General features: G+C 57.5%; 1 protein-coding gene across 3 annotated transcripts in view; it reads left to right on the top strand.

Annotated features, from left to right (window-relative positions):
• MAD1L1 (mitotic arrest deficient 1 like 1) overlaps positions 1 to 15437 on the top strand; it is a 240635-nt gene that overhangs the window by 175377 nt on the left and 49821 nt on the right. For all 3 annotated transcript variants that reach the window (XM_044935777.2, XM_006046003.4, XM_044935778.2), the window contains one exon: positions 7616 to 7706. In XM_044935777.2, coding sequence (XP_044791712.1) covers positions 7616 to 7706 — 91 coding nt within the window. The remainder of the gene's footprint in view (positions 1 to 7615; positions 7707 to 15437) is intronic.

Genomic DNA, 15437 nt, shown 5'->3' with positions numbered 1-15437 from the left:
ACTCTTGCTGTGTTGGGTCTCCCATTCCATGAACACAGTATCTGTTTATTTACATCTTTGCTTTTTTTTGTCAGCATTTTGTTTTTTCATTATACCGATTTTGCACGTTTTATTAGATTTATGCCTAAGTATGTCTTTTTATATCAGTCGTAAATTTTGTTTTACTTTGCCTTACTGTTATGTACTATGACTGTACAGAAGTGATTGATTCTTGAGTTGTTCATCTTATATCCTGTACCTTACCAAATTCACTTTTCAGTTCTATGAGGGTTTTTGGTGTTTATTTTTGGTTGATTCCTTGGGGTCTTACTACACAGATTCTGCTGTCTATAAATTATCTGAGCTTCCTTTGTGGCTCAGAAGAATCTGCCTGCAATGCGGGAAACCCAGGTTCTATCCCTGGGTAGAGAAGATCCCCTGGAGAAGGAAACGGCTACCCACTCCAGTGTTCTTGCCTGGAGAATTCCCTGGACAGAGGAGCCTGGCGGGCCAGTCTGTGGGGCCACAAAAGAGTCAGACGTGACTGAGCGACTTTCATGAAGTGCCTGTACCGGTTTCGTATCTTCTCTGAGCGGTGCGCCTGTGGTGAAGACGTTCAGGCTGGTGTTGGGGTGTCTGCCTCGCTCCTGGTCTTGGGGGCGCCTGCGGTGCAGACGTTCAGGCTGGTGTTGGGGTGTCTGCCTCACCCCTGGTCTTGGGGGTGCCTGTGGTGAAGACGTTCAGGCTGGTGTTGGGGTGTCTGCCTCGCCCCTGGTCTTGGGGGCGCCTGCGGTGAAGACGTTCAGGCTGGTGTTGGAGTGTCTGCCTTGCTCCTGGTCTTGGGGGCGCTCCTGGTCTCCTGCCGTCGAGAGCGGTGTTCGCTGTAGGTCTTTGTAGGTGTATCAGGATGTAGGCGTCCCCTCCATTCTTGTTCAGTCTTTTATTCTTGGTTTGTCATGAATAGATGCGGAACTTTGTCAAATCCTTTCTTTTTCCACAGATTGATACCTTTGTGTTTTTTCTTCTTTGAACTGCCAATATGGTAGATTATATTGATTTATTTTTCAATTGAAACAGCCTGACATCACAAGATACGTCTCCTTGGCTGTCACTGTTCTTTCACATTGCTGGACACAACTTGCTCGCGTTTTGCTGATGGTTGCCGGGAGCCAGCACGGGAGATCCCACCCATGACAAGGTCATGTGGAGGAGACCTGACAGGCAAGGTGGATCAGGACTCGAGGGACTCCCTGGACCTGCTCGAGCATCTGCCCAGAAACCAAAGTCTGTCTGTCTACTGTTTACTATATTATGCCTTTCACCAACTCTTCTGACATTAACAGGGGGCTATCCCCTGACCACCTTTCTCTGAAGAAAATCAACTTAGGGCTCTAGTTAATAAGTCTCCTGGGCATGAAAGGAGTATTTCAATTCTAACCCCTCTGTTGGCATTTTAGCTTGCTTGGCAGGTTTATCCATCCTCTTGCAACTATTGCACATGATTGTTCACAGCACCCCAATCATGACCTTTGAGCGGTAAAAAAGTCTTATTAGAATAATACTGCATTGTTGAGCCAATGCTTGCGTACCCATTGTGTGCCTGGGAGTACATTAGTTGATATAGTTGGAATATAAAAAAAAACAAGTAATAGCCTTGGCATTAGCAACATTAGACCTTTGAGTTAATAAGTTCTTTCTTTGTTGTAACCCACTACATTTTTGCTCCATAAGAATGTAACTTTATTTAGTACTTTCTGCATGACTCTGCAGTTTTCACTTCTGGAAATGTGTAACTCAGGGTATAAAAGCTCCTTTTGAAAATAAAGCTGCAGACCCACTTCACCTAAGCTTGGTCTCCCCGTGTCATCTCTCTCGCCGACGCCATTCATCCTGAGGGTATCCCTGGACTCTGCTGAGGCTGGACCCTGGCAGATGGTGTTTCCGGTCATGAGGGACATGGGTGTGTGGGTTTTGTTTATTTTCTGTCCTCATCCATTTCTTTTCAAGCATAATGCTGGCCTCCTGTGCCAAGCTGGGAATTATCCCTTCTCTTTTCTGGATGAGATTGTGTAGAATTAGCATTATTTCTTCATTAAATGTTTGTACCCTGTAAAACCATGTAGGCCTGGATATTTCTGTTGTGGAAGGGCTCTGAAGGCTGGGCTGTGGGTTTTGTGTGGGCGATGTGGCTGGACCATGGGCAGTTGTCCGTGTGGACGCCCCCGTGGCTCCTCTGTGTGTCTGCAGGGCCTGAGGTGGGCTGTCCCGTTCCTGGTGCTGCTGCCTGGCCTCTTCCGCTGGAGCCTCACAATTTAATTGGTCTTTCCAGAGGAACAGTGGCAGATTTCTTTCATTTTTCTCATTGATTTCTGTGCTTTATTAGTTCCTTCTGTCTTCTTGCTTTGGGTGTACTTTTCCCTTTTTTTTTTTAGTTTCTTAGGGTGGGAGCTTCGATTGTTGATTTGAGGTTCTTCTTGTTTTCTAATATAAGTGTTTAAGGCTACAGATTTCTCCCTAAGCACTGCTTCAGCTGCACCCCACACTTGACCCCGCACCTGAGGTCTGTCGTGTTCTCATTTTCATTCAGTCACAGATGCTCTCTGCTTCATTTGTCATCTTCCTTAAACTGTGTCATTGTGATGTGATGTCACATTTTCCAGCGTTGATATTCCCCTCTTGTCTTTCTGTTTTTGTTGTTCAGTCACTAAGTTGTGTCCAACTCTTCTGCAACCCCATGGACTGTAGTCACCAGACTCCTCTGTCCATGGGATTTCCCAGGCAAGAATACTGGAACAGGTTGCCATTTCCTTCTCCAGGGGATCTTCCCAGCCCAAGGATTGAACCCGTGTCTCCTGCATTGGCAGGCAGGTTCTTTACTACTGAGCCACTAGGGAAGGCCTTCTGTTATGGATACCTGGTTTAAATTCCATTATAGTCTGTGAGTTAGTTTGTATAGTTTTCATTTTTTAATTTGCTAGTGTTTATTGATGCCCCAGGAATACGCTCTGTCTTGGAGAACATCCTGTCTGTGCTTGAATTGCGTGGTGTCGGGTCAAACATTGTGTGAAGCCCCAGCAGACCGCGGGCCCTTGCTCGGCGTCTGTCCACAGGCTTGACTCCTTGGCAAGGAGCTCTGACATCTCCAAACACACTTGTGGATCCGTCTGTTTTTCCTTCCAGTTCTGTCATTTTCTGCTTCACGTCTGTTGAAGCTCTGCTTTTAGGAGCATGTTCATTTAGGGTTATTGTGTCTTCTTGGTGAATAAACTGTTTTACAGTTTTGAAATGCCTCTTTTTTGGGCACCCACTGTCTAGATATCTCCTCTGAAGCCTCTTTTGTCCATTCTTCCCTCCTTGCCCCTTTCTTCTCTTTGTCCAGCTGGTGGAGGTGATTTGGGATGACTGTTGGTTTCGAGGAGGGTTGTGTGGGTAGTGCTGAGTAGGCCGCACAGCTCCTCTCTGCCCCTCGTTACCAGCTCCTCCGTTTCTCGGTTTTGTTTTCCGCCACTTTGCAGGGCCCGCAGGCGGCCCGTTGCACAGCTGCAGCCCGGGTTTGTATCCCTGATGAGCTGATGGGCTGGCTTTGGGGAAGATGCCTGAGCTTGGGGCGTCAGGTCAGGGGTGACACGCTGTCAACAGTTCCCGCTTCACTTTCAATATAAACAGGAGGAAGCAGGGAGCTTACTTTGAACACTGTGCTCATTGGTCCCCGGGACTCCACAGTCCTGCCTTCCTAAGCACTCAGCCACGCCCCCGTGAGCTCATGACGTCATCTCCTGCCTTCCAGCACCGCCCCCCCCAGCATGGCCACCACCCAGTCTCTGCTGCTTTGTTGGTGGCGTGTAACTGGGGGCCGCCTTTTCGTCCATTTGATCCTCTCTCTCTACATTTTTAAAAAAAATATTAAAAAAAATATTCATTGATATATTTGGCCATGCCAGGTCTTAGCTGTGGCATGTGGGGTCTTTAGTTGGGACACGTGGCGTCTAGTTCCTTGACCACAGATGGAACCTGGTCCCCCTGCACTGGGAGCACAGAGTCCTAGCCACTGGACCACCAGGCGCGTCCCTCTCTCTGCCTTTTAACTGGGGGTGTTTCGACCCTTTACACTTAATGTGATTGTTGTGTGCTTAGGTTTGATCTTGTTTTCTCTTCTGTTTGTCCTGTCTCCTCTTGCTCCCGTTTTCCTGTATTTCTGACTCCTCTGAACTACTCGCACATTTTGTATGATACCCTCTTATTTCCTTTCCCGGCCTATTAGTTGTAACTTTTTCTTTAGTGGTTGCCTAGGTGTTTAGTGCTCCTCCTCCGCTTATCCCCGTCTAGCTCCCAGTGACAGACACCTCCTCACGCGCTGTGCAACCGCGCAGCTGCAGGCACCCGTCACGCAGCCCCCGCACTCTGGCTGCCATACGTTTTATCTGCACTTAGGTCTTAAAACCCCACCATGTTCTTATTGGTTTTGTTTAACCTCTTTTTAAAATAGTAATTTAGATACTTTTTCAATATTTCAATAGCATGAAGCCATGTTTGCGCCTGTGTGGTTAAGACCCCCATCATTGCTCCGGCCCGGTGTGGGTCCTCTCCCCTCTGGACTCACTCCCCTCCACCTGGAGGCTTTCCTATCACGTCCCTGTAGGGCAGTCCGCCTGGATAAGCCCTCTGCTTCTGTGTGTCTGAGAACATCTTTATTTTGCTTTCTCTTTTTGAAAGATATTTTCACTGGGAATAGAATGCTAGGTTGACATTTTTCATTTCTTCCAGTGTTTGATAGATTTTTCTCCTCTTTCTCACTCGTGTTTCTCTGCCGAGAAATCTGCTGTGCTTCTCTGTGGGCGGCGTTTCCTCCCTCTGGCTGCTTGCAGGGTCTCCTCATCAGCACTGGTTTTAAGCGCCCATGTTGTTCCATGCACTGGGCTCTTTTCCTGTCTTTCTCATGCTCGGGTCTGTGCGGCTTCTTGAGTCTGTGTCTTTATACTTGGATCACATGTGGACCCTCCTGCAGTTATTTTTCTGCCCCCACCACCCGCAGGGACTCCAGTTACCCATAAATCCTGCTTCATGAAGCTGCCCCATCGCTCATACTGCTTTCCCTGGTTTTAAAGATTGATTTTCCTCTCTGTCTGCCACCCTGGTAGTTTTTATCACCCTGTCTTCAAGTGCATGAAACTTTTGTCCTGCAGAGTCTCATCCATCATGAATCCCATCCAGTGTTCTTCATCTCGGACACTGCGGCTCCCACCCAGTGGAACGTGCCTTTACTCCTGGAGCTTTTAATAACTTTTCATGTCCGGGGACGCTGATTTAATGCCTGTGCGGTTCTTGGCTGTGCTCCTCATTGTGGGTCGTGTCTTCCTGGTTCTTTCAATGCCTGGTAACCTTTGACCGGGCAGCAGGCCATGTCTGTCAGCTTGCTGGGTTCTGAGCGCTTCTGTGTCCCTATAATCTTGGTGTTTTGTTCAGAGGTGCAGTTAGGCTTCTTGGAAAGAGTTTGGTCCCTTCCAGTCTCGCTTTTGTTGATTTGTGAGGCCATTCTGGAGCACTTCTCTCTGAAGAAAATAACCCTCCCACTCCCGAGTCGACCTTCCTGAATTACCCACGGAGCATGAGTCCTCCATTCCAGCTGGTGGGAGAGGCTCCGTCCCTCGCCCCGTGTCAGCACTGGGCTCTGCTTCCTGGGTGCTTTTTTATTTTTCATTTTATTTATTTATTTTTGGCCACGCTGGGTATCACCACTGCACACTGGCTCTCCCCTAGTTGTGACGAGCGGGGTTTCTCTGTCATCACGCGCATGGCCTGTCATTGCCGCGGCCTCTCCCGCGTGGGCTCTGTGGAGCGCGGGCTCAGTAGCTGCCACACGCGGGCCCTGGAGCACAGGCTCCGGAGCTGTGGACGCACGGGCTTCTGTGCTCCCCCACCTGTGGGATCCTCCCAGATCAGGGATTGAACCCACGTCTCCTGCGTTGGCAGACGGCGTCTTCACCACTGAGCCAACAGGGAAGCCCCCAGGCACTTGTTTATTTTAAACTATATCAGTATCAGTTCAGTTCAGTCGCTCAGCCGTGTCCAACTCTCTGTGACCACATGAATCGCAGCACGCCAGGCCTCCCTGTCCATCACCAACTCCCAGAATTCACTCAGACTCACATCCATCGAGTCGGTGATGCCATCCAGCCATCTCATCCTCTGTCGTCCCCTTCTCCTCCTGCCCCCAATCCCTCCCAGCATCAGAGTCTTTTCCACTGAGTCAACTCTTCGCATGAGGGGGCCAAAGTACTGGAGTTTCAGCTTTAGCATCATTCCTTCCAAAGAAATCCCAGGGCTGATCTCCTTCAGAATGGACTGGTTGGATCTCCGTGCAGTCCAAGGGACTCTCAAGAGTCTTCTCTAACACCACAGTTCAAAAGCATATCAGTATAGTTCCTATATCAGTATGCTGCTACTGCTGCTAAGTTGCTTCAGTCGTGTCCGACTCTGTGCGACCCCATAGACGGCAGCCCACCAGGCTCCCCCGTCCCTGGGATTCTCCAGGCAAGAACACTGGAGTGGGTTGCCATTTCCTTCTCCAATGCATGAAAGTGAAAAGTGAAAGTGAAGTCGCTCAGTCGTGTCCGACCCTCAGCAACCCCGTGGACTGCAGCCCACCAGGCTCCTCCGTCCATGGGATTTTCCAGGCAAGAGTACTGGAGTGGGGTGCCGTTAGTTCCTATAAAAAATGAAGACAAAAATAGCTGCCTTCTTGCAACAAGTGGCAGCCTACCTGTATACCTGCCTCCACCCCGGGCTTGCTTGGCCTCTGGGCCTTTGGGGCAAGAGGGCCCGCGTCTACACCCTGTCCTGGTGGCCCCCAGCCCCAGCCTCGTCCACAGCCCACATTGTGTGTCTTTTCTTTTCATCGAGTTTGGTCCTTTTCTTGATTCTTGAGTCCTCGCCAGGGTGCAGTCCCACGTGTGGGGGGGACCAGTGGGCACAGGACAGTCTGACTCCACCTGACTCCCGTTGGTCTCACTGCCGCTGTGGAGTCGCGGTCAGCAGAGCCCCCCCAACCTGCCCCCCAACCCGTCCCTCTGGAGTTTTGGTCAGCGGAGCCCCCCCCACCTGTGCCCCCTGCCCCTTGGAGTCGCGGTCAGTGAAGCCCCCCGACCTGACCCTCTGGAGTCGTGGTCAGCAGAGCCCCCTCCACACGCCTGCCCCCGCTGCCTGCCCCCCCACCCCGCCCCTCTGGAGTCATGGTCAGCAGAGCCCCCCTTTAGTCTCCCCGCCCCTCTGGAGTCATGGCCAGCGGAGCCCCCACCAACTGCACCCCCTGCCCCTTGGAGTCACGGTCAGCGGAGCCCCCCCCACCTGCCCCCCGCCCCTCTGGAGTCGCGGTCAGCGGAGCCCCCCCCACCTGCCCCCCGCCCCGCCTGACCCCCCGCCCCTCTGGAGTCGCGGTCAGCAGAGCCCCCCTGCCCCCCATAGATGCCGTGCTGCACTCCCCCACCCCCTGCTTGTTTGTTTTCACAGCTTTTCCTCGCTGTGGGCGCTCTGTGTCATATTTTCACAAGTGCCTATTTAACCGTCTTGTGACCCTTCCTGTTCCCTGCCCAGAGGCCATGCTGCAGTGGCCTCCCGTCACGGTCTGCTCTCCTTGCAGGTTGAAGGTTGAGGAGCTGGAAGCCGAGCGGAGTCGCCTAGAGGAGGAGAAGACGACGCTGGAGGCGCAGCTGGAGCGGCTCACACTGCAGGTGAGTTCGTCTGAGGCTCGCCCGCCCTCCCGTGAGGCTACCGCGCCATAGCCATCCACTTCCCGGTGGACGGGCCAGACGCCCTTGCTGGCTGAGAGCTCGGGTCCCGAGCCCGTGGCGGGCACCCCCTGCCTCGGGCCGCGCTGTCGCCCCCCCACCCCTCCAGCCCCGTGTGCTTCGTTGATTCACAGCCTGTTTTCCCGACCGCTGGCTGCAGAGCCCCTGCGGCGCCCGTGGCGGGCATGTGGGCGTGCTCCCGGGGGAGGAGAGGCCCCGCAGAGGGTCCCGTGGTCTGGGGTCTGTCTCCGGTGGGTCCTGCTGGCCTGCAGCTGTGAGGTCCGTAGCTGCTTACACTGTTGCAGTGTTCTTTGTTTTTCATTTTTATCCTCCTGTCTAAATTGTTCTCAGGCAGGAAACCTGCAGGTCTATGATTACCCAGATTCTGGACAGGCCATTGATTTTTGTCTTGACACCTATTAGAGGCAAATCAAATCTCTTTTTTATTCCCGATTCCTGGAGACGGGAGAAGTGACATCCTTGATAGAGCACGGCGCCGGGAGCCGTGGCTGGACGGTGTTCCGCTCCGGACCTGTCATCTTGCTCGGTTTTAATTGGGCCGCAGTCCTGACGCGGGGCGGCTGCTGGCAGGTGAATCCCCGGCCGCCCGTCAGCGGCCGCGTTGGGTCGAGCGCGCCCGAGGTTACGGCTGACAGCTCCCGGGCCTCAGGACGGGGCTCAGCCAGTCCTGCTGAAGCCGACAGTCATGAGGTGCCGCCGTGGCCCCGCTGCGGGTACTGGGGGTCAGACTAGGTCAGAGGGGCAGTGAGCACTGTCAGTCAGTGGGTGTGGGCGATGGGGTCCTGGGTGGGGTCCGCGATGTCGACCACGTCCAGCCTCCTGGGCCCCAGGCAGACCCAGCGTGGGTTGGGGCATCCGCGTCTGCAGACCTCAGCTGGAGCCCTCCTCCTTAGCTGGGTGGTCTCAGGCATGTCATGCTTTGCCATCTGAGCCCCCAGCACATCCTTTATAAAATGGGGGACGATGAGCCCCCGTGGGGGATAACAGGAGCGGTTAACAAGGGCTCAGGGGCCATGTGTGGGCACACCATTGTGAGGGCAGAGACCTTGGTCCCTGGGCCGTGGAGGCCGCAGGAGAGGCAGGCGCCCTGCAGGTGGCCTGGCTGGTCCCAGGCCTGGTCTGCGTGACTGCAGAGCTGCGGACCCGAGTCCGGGGCAGAGTGGGGGACGCAGGCCGGGGGCGACTCGGCACACAGCCCCTGGCGTGTGTCTGTCTGCGGCCTGCTCCTGATGCAGCCCCCCTCCTCTCTCTCCTGGAAGAGTCTTCAAGGCAGGCCGCTTCAAGGAAGATTGATTAAAATCAGCTGCAGTTTGACTTAATTGGGAACATATGCTCGGAGAGGGAGTCGACTAGTTAGAACTTCTTGTAATTAGTTCACAGCTGGTTGGTGAGGCACGAGCTCCAGTTACTGCTCAGAGCTGAGTGCACGCCTGCCTGTGTGCCCACTGGTGCCCGCTTGGTGCCCAGCAGGGCTGGGCAATGCTGCGGAGCGGGCTCCCAGCCACTCCCGTGCCGTGTGGCCTGTCCCGGCTTCTAGGGTCATCGGCTCTTCCCACCGCGTCTGGGGTGAGCTGTGTGTGTCCCTAAAGTAGGCAACCATCAGGGAGATGAGCCCTGCTTAGCGATGGCGGAACTGAGGCCCCCGGAGCCAGACATGACTGGCCGTTGTGTGAAGGTGGGATGTTCTGATACAGGCTGCTCTCGAGCAGGCCACCTGAAAGTCTGGGCCTGAAGCTGCGGGGTCCTCTGGGAACCAGACTCTGTGGGTCGAACTCCCACTGCGCTGACCCCCGCCCCGCGCCCACCTGGCCATTCCCAGCGGTCCTGGTGGGGCGGGGCACCACCTGGCACCCCAGCTCCCTCCTGCCCTTGGGTGCCCCTCTCCACAGCAGTGGGCCCTGGGCCTGCTGCTGGCTCTGCCCCTCCGTGGTGGTGGCCCTGGTCCTGGTCTGCTCGCCAGGACGTGCGGCTGACCCCACCTCCTGCCAGCTGTGGTGGACACGGTGACCTCCAGCCAGGAGCACTGCCTCACAAGCTCACTGCTCTGCAGACCGCATCACCTCCACCGACGGTGCCCTGGGCGTCCACATCGTGGGCCACGTCCAGGGCTGTCGGGGCAGCGAGCCACCTGGCGCTCTGGGGAGTAGCCCGAGGGCCAGACGCACGGCAGCTCTGGGCCTGGCGGCCACTGGTCCCCCACAGGGCCGCTTCCAGTGAGGAGCAAGCTTCGTGCGGGTGGGCGGGAGGCCTCGGGCCCTCTGGCTCCCCTGGGTCCCAGGAGTGGAGCCAGTGTGCCGACACAGCCTGCTGGTCACAGACGTGCTCAGGCATACAGTGCAGTTGCAAGAGTTTTGCCGTGAGCAGCCCGTGTCCCCCTGCTGGGGACGCTCCCCTGCGGCCGCCGTGACGCACCTGTCCGCCCCTTCCTTCCGTTAGTCCTGTCTCTTTCCTTGACGCATTTTAAAGCAAATTGCAAACATCTGTACCTCTAAATGCCTCAGCACGCGCGTAATTAGGCAGAATTCATCTTTGGGGTTTGAGCCCCCGTCCCACTGTCGCTCAGAAGGGGCGGGAGAAGCCCCTCGAGCTGGAGCGTCCCCTCACATCCCCGCCCTGCGCGCTTCCGGTCTGGGGGGGGTTGTGCTCAGGAAGGGGCCCGACTGCAGCCCGGTGACATTACACTGACTGTATCTTTTTTGGAAATGGAGTGGGTAGAAAATTGCCGGGTTCCCTGTGAGCGGAGAAACTGCCCGGCTCCCGCCCCATTTAATCATAGCGGCCCCCAGCCTGGCCTCCTCCTGCTCCAGGATACAGAGGCTGGGGCGGGGGTGCTGGGGCGGGTTTGCAGCCTTCACTGCTCTTCACGCCTCGCTGCCCCCAGCCCCCGCCCACTCGCCACGCAGCAGACCCGAGCCCTGCTGGCCCCTCGCCTGCAGGTTCTGCCTGCCCCCCACCCCCAGGCTCAGTCCTTGGACGAGAGGTCCCTCCCCCACCAGTTCTCACCAGCTCTCACTGGCCAGGGAGCCCTGAACCTACAGCAGGTCCAGGCTCTGCTTCTCGGAGCCTGTCTTGCCTTTGGGTCCTCCTGCTGCTGACCAGGGCCTTGAGCATGTCCTGTCCCCGACTAGACACGTTATTTCCTGATGGCCTGCTGCCGTGCTTCTGAAATGTCCTCTGGGCATTGCTCCCTGGCGGGGGCAGGACCCTGCAGACCATGGGGCCTGGTGCCTGGGGGGGTGAGCCCCCAAGGCTGTTCTGGGCAGGGTTGGCTACATCCCTAGTGGCCCAGCTGACCCCCTACCCCCAGCCCTGCAGGCTGATGTTGCTCTGCACGTCTGGTTCCTCGGTGCCGGCCAGGTGATCAGAGCACAGGGCTGGGTGTGGCCTGGCGATGGTGGGGCTGTGGCTCTGCACACTGCGGCCCCTCCACCGGCTGTGACGCTGGCCCCTTCTTGGCTGCACCCGGGAGCACCGCTGGCCTGGCCCCGCTCAGCCTGGCCCTGGCCTGACCCGGGAGCACCGCTGGCCTGGCCCCGGTCAGCCTGGCCCTGGCCTGACCCGGGAGCACCGCTGGCCTGGCCCCGGTCAGCCTGGCCCTGGCCTGACCCGGGAGCACCGCTGGCCTGGCCCCGGTCAGCCTGGCCCTGGCCTGACCCGGGAGCACCGCTGGCCTGGCCCCGGTCAGCCTGGCCCTGGCCTGACCCGGGAGCACCGCTGGCCTGGCCCTGGTCCTGCTCTCACTCAACACTCACGGGCACTGAGGCGGGTGTGCCGTTCCCCCCCTCCGAGTGGAGGCGGCTGGGCATACAGAGCCACCTGTCTGCTGCATGGTGGGAGGTGACACTATCACGCCCCCAGCCCCAAGCCAGCTATACTGCCCCAGCAGAGGTCCAGACCTCCCTGGCCAGCAGCCCCTGTCTGCTCTGAAAGCCTGGGTCATCTGTGTGAGGACCGCAGGGCTGGCCGCATCCTGCCACCCCACCCCTATCCTGGCCAAGCCAGAGCTCTGTGGTGTCAAGAGCGGGCTGCCCTCCAGTCAGCTGCCTTCCCCTGCCCGCAGGGCCATGGCCAGCTGTCTGCTGTGGGCCCTGCCTGCCTGTGGTTGGGGGTACCGGGTGGGCAGCTCAGGCATCACCCCTCCTCTGGGCACTGAGCCGAGTGTGGTGACCTGGCCTGACTCCAGGCAGTGTTTCTGGGGCACAGGAACTCCAGGGCACATGTGGTGATGCAGGCAGGGCTCCCCGGAGGTGGGCTCCGGAGGACGCACGTCCAGGAGTGAGCTCCTGATCCTCAGACCAGGGCCCTGGGCGGACGCTTCCCTCCCCGAGTCCCGGCTCCTTTGCTCGGACCCTGAGTGGGGAGCAAATGCCCAGGGCTGCGAGCATCAGGCCAGGTGCGCGTCAGGCTCCCGTCCGGCTCCTCTCCCATGTAGCTGCTTGGAGGTGGTGGGTTTGCTCCCCCTGATGTGAGTCTGCGCTGCCCACCCCCACCCCCTGCAAACTCACAGAGCCCGTCTTCACACTTCCTGATGCTTTTGTCACAGTGCATGCTCAGGGGGGTTTCCTCCAGGGATGCGTGCGCCCTGTTAGTGTTCACACGTGCCACACCTCCGTGTGCTGTGACGCGTTAATCCTTCGGGTTACCAGGAACGTGGTCACGACCTAGCTGTGGCCCGTGTCCTTCTGCCCATACCTCTGCCCTGTGCGTGTCAGGAGAGAGGGCCAGCGGCCGCTGCGTGCGTTCCGACGGCCGCACCGTGAGGGTGCCAGCCCCCTGCCCCCGCCGCCAGGCTCCTGGGCTTCCTGGTCCGGTGGGTGTGCGCCGTGTGGTTGGAACTGCCTGTCCCCTTATCGCGCGTGAGTGAGGATGTGTAAATGTGTGTCAGCGTCCTCGGTTCACTTTTCAAATGGCTCGCTGGTCCTGCTCCTGTTGGTCTCTTGGAGCTCTGTGTGTGTCAAGGGCATTTCAGGCTGCGACGTTCTCCCGATCGTCATCTGTCTTTCCACTTCTTTGCTGGTGCTGTTTTGTTGGTTTTTTTTAACCAAGCAGAAGTTTGGGGCTTTCAGACTTACTTTATTACAGATGTGTTTACCACCTTTTCCTTTTTAGCTCCTGGGTTTTTGTTCATGTCTTTACCTTTCTCATGTCCAGATAGTAAAGAATTTTCTCATGGTATCTTCTGGTTTTCTGGGGCAATTTCATTTTTTACGTTTAAATCTGACAGATTTGGGATTTGGTTTGGGTTTTTTATAAGGTGGGAGGCATGGTTTTGGGAGGGGCTCCTCCTGGTACCCCTGGACCACTTCCTGAAAGCCTGTCTTTTCCTCACTGGCGTGAGGTCAGCCCCCTCATGCACCCAATGCCCCGGGTCTGATCGAGGCTGGGGCTCGGGTGTCCTGTTGCCACCAGACTCTTTATCAGGGTTTTCTCGTTCACTTTTATGTGAACTTTGGAATCAGCATATCCAGCTCCCCCTCCCCCAGCCAGCTTAGAACTTGCTGGATGTCATGAACCGAGAGCGTGAGGGTCTAGGGGTCGGGTCTCCTGGTCTCGCCCTCCTCCAGGAGGATGTTGCTTAGACTCTGTTAGGGTCTGTGTTCTCCCCGCTCCCGCCCCAGGAATAGCTTGCGCAGAAGGACAGGCACTGTGTGATTCCACCTGCGGGGTCCCTGGAGGAGTCAGAGTCATAGAAACAGAAAGCAGAGAGAGGGCGCCGGTGCTGGGGGGTGAAGCCAGAGTTTATGGGGACTCGGCCTCAGCTTGGGAAGGTCGTGGGTGGACAGGGGTGACGACTGCACGGCGGCTTGGATGGACTTAAACCGAGCAACACGCTTAAAAACGGTTATGGCGGCAAATTTTATCACAATTCCCAAAACTTTTCTTACTGGCTTTGCTGAACATCTTCTGTTCTAACTCAAAGGCCTGGCGGGAGCACAGCCCGTGTCCGTGGTGAGGGGCGTGGGTACAGGGTCGTCCCACCCTCTTCCCATCCGAGCAGCCAGGCCCTCCCCTTCACCAGCTGGTCCTACAGATGCCGGCCTGACCCAAGCTCCTGTGGCTTGGGGCAGATTTAGGGTGCCTGCTACCGCTTGCTGTCTGTGAAGGGAGATCTGGCAGCCGAGGCGCCTGATTTCCAGCTTCTGCCCACCCGCCCAGCCGAGTAGGGACACGGGCCACTCGGTCAGCGGGCTTGGAGGGCCATCGCTGTGGAGGGGCAGGGGCTGCCGCAGGCGTGTCCTGTCTGCCTTCTCCTCCTTCCCCAGCTTCCCCCGTCCCTCCCCCGAGAGACGCGTCCCCGGGGTGCCCGGGTGGGTGGCCAGTGTCCCAGCCGTGTGCACTGCCCTGATGGGACCGTAGCTCAGGGGGCAGCCTGGCACGCGGACAGGAGTGTGAGGCCGTGTTAGTCGGGGGGCAGCTTGGCCAGCTTACCCAGCCCGCCATGCAGTTACTGCCGCACCTCCCCACTCCCGCATCTGCTGCGCCGCAGCCCTGAGTCTCCCTGCAGGGTGGCCTGGGAGGGCGATCGGCGTGGGAGCACTGGGAGGGCCTGGAGCCGCAGCTGGCCTTCGGCCGCAGTGGCCGCCACCCCGCCCTCCCAGCGGGGAGGGTTGTCTTTCGTGGCTCCCCTGCAGGCTGTTTACAAGCCTCTCTCACAGCAGGTCACCTTCTGAAGGGCTCCGCATGGGGTCGCGGGCGATTGGTGTCCTGTAGTTGGCTCCAGCGACCACCCTGTGTCTGCTGCTTGGAGCCGGGGGTCGGGGCTGTGATCTTGCACGGGCAGCACGGGGCCACAGGCGGAGCTCGCCGCATGTGCCGGGGCCTCTGGCCTCTGCAGCACGCCTCCTCTGTCTTCGCTTTTACCGGTCCTCACCTGCCCAGCAAGACCCGGGCAGCCCTTGGCTCTCAGCAGCACAGCTGGAGTCAGAGGTCCTGGGAGCTTGCGGAGTCATGCTGCTGGACCCGAAAAAGCCAGGATCTGGTGCAGGTTGAGGAGACTGAGGACTGAGCATTTTGGGCCCCCGAGGCCCGGCACAGACTCAGTGTCCACCCACTGGGTGGGGACCTTGTTGCAGCCGCGTGGAAGTGACCTGGTGTCCCCTCTCAGATGGCCCCTGGACACCTGCGTTCTCTGTCTACCCATTCCTCTGCCAGCACCTGGGTGGGGTAGACACAGGGACTCCTTGAGATGGGAGGCAGTGCTCCCTGCCCGTGCACTGCGGCCTTGGGCCGGGCCTTGTCCCCGCTCTGCGTTTCTGGGGGGTCAGATTTGCACTGGTGCTTTCCTGCACTGTCTTCCCGTGACTCGAGAAGGGCCTGGGTCCTCAGACAAGCGCACACTGGCCGCACCCAGCAGGTGTGAGAGATGCCTGCCAAGAGTCATGCTGGCTTTTGCTCCACGGTCATCACAGGTGCCAGCGGCACACTCAGCAAAGCCGAGGGCGCTTACAACTGTCCTCACGTCCACTGGTGGCGGCGCAGACGGTAAAGCGCGTGCCTGCAACGTGGGAGACCCGGGTTCAATCCCTGGGTCAGGAAGATCCCCTGGAGAAGGGAATGGCAACCCACTCCAGTACTCTTGCCTGGAAAACTCCATGGACTGAGGAGCCTGGTAGGCTACAGTCCATGGGCTTGCAGAGTCGGACATGACTGAGC

Source organism: Bubalus bubalis, chromosome 24, assembly GCF_019923935.1.
Source record: "Bubalus bubalis isolate 160015118507 breed Murrah chromosome 24, NDDB_SH_1, whole genome shotgun sequence".
Taxonomy (NCBI): Eukaryota; Metazoa; Chordata; class Mammalia; order Artiodactyla; family Bovidae; genus Bubalus; species Bubalus bubalis.
This window is presented reverse-complemented; position numbering and strand designations above follow the sequence as displayed.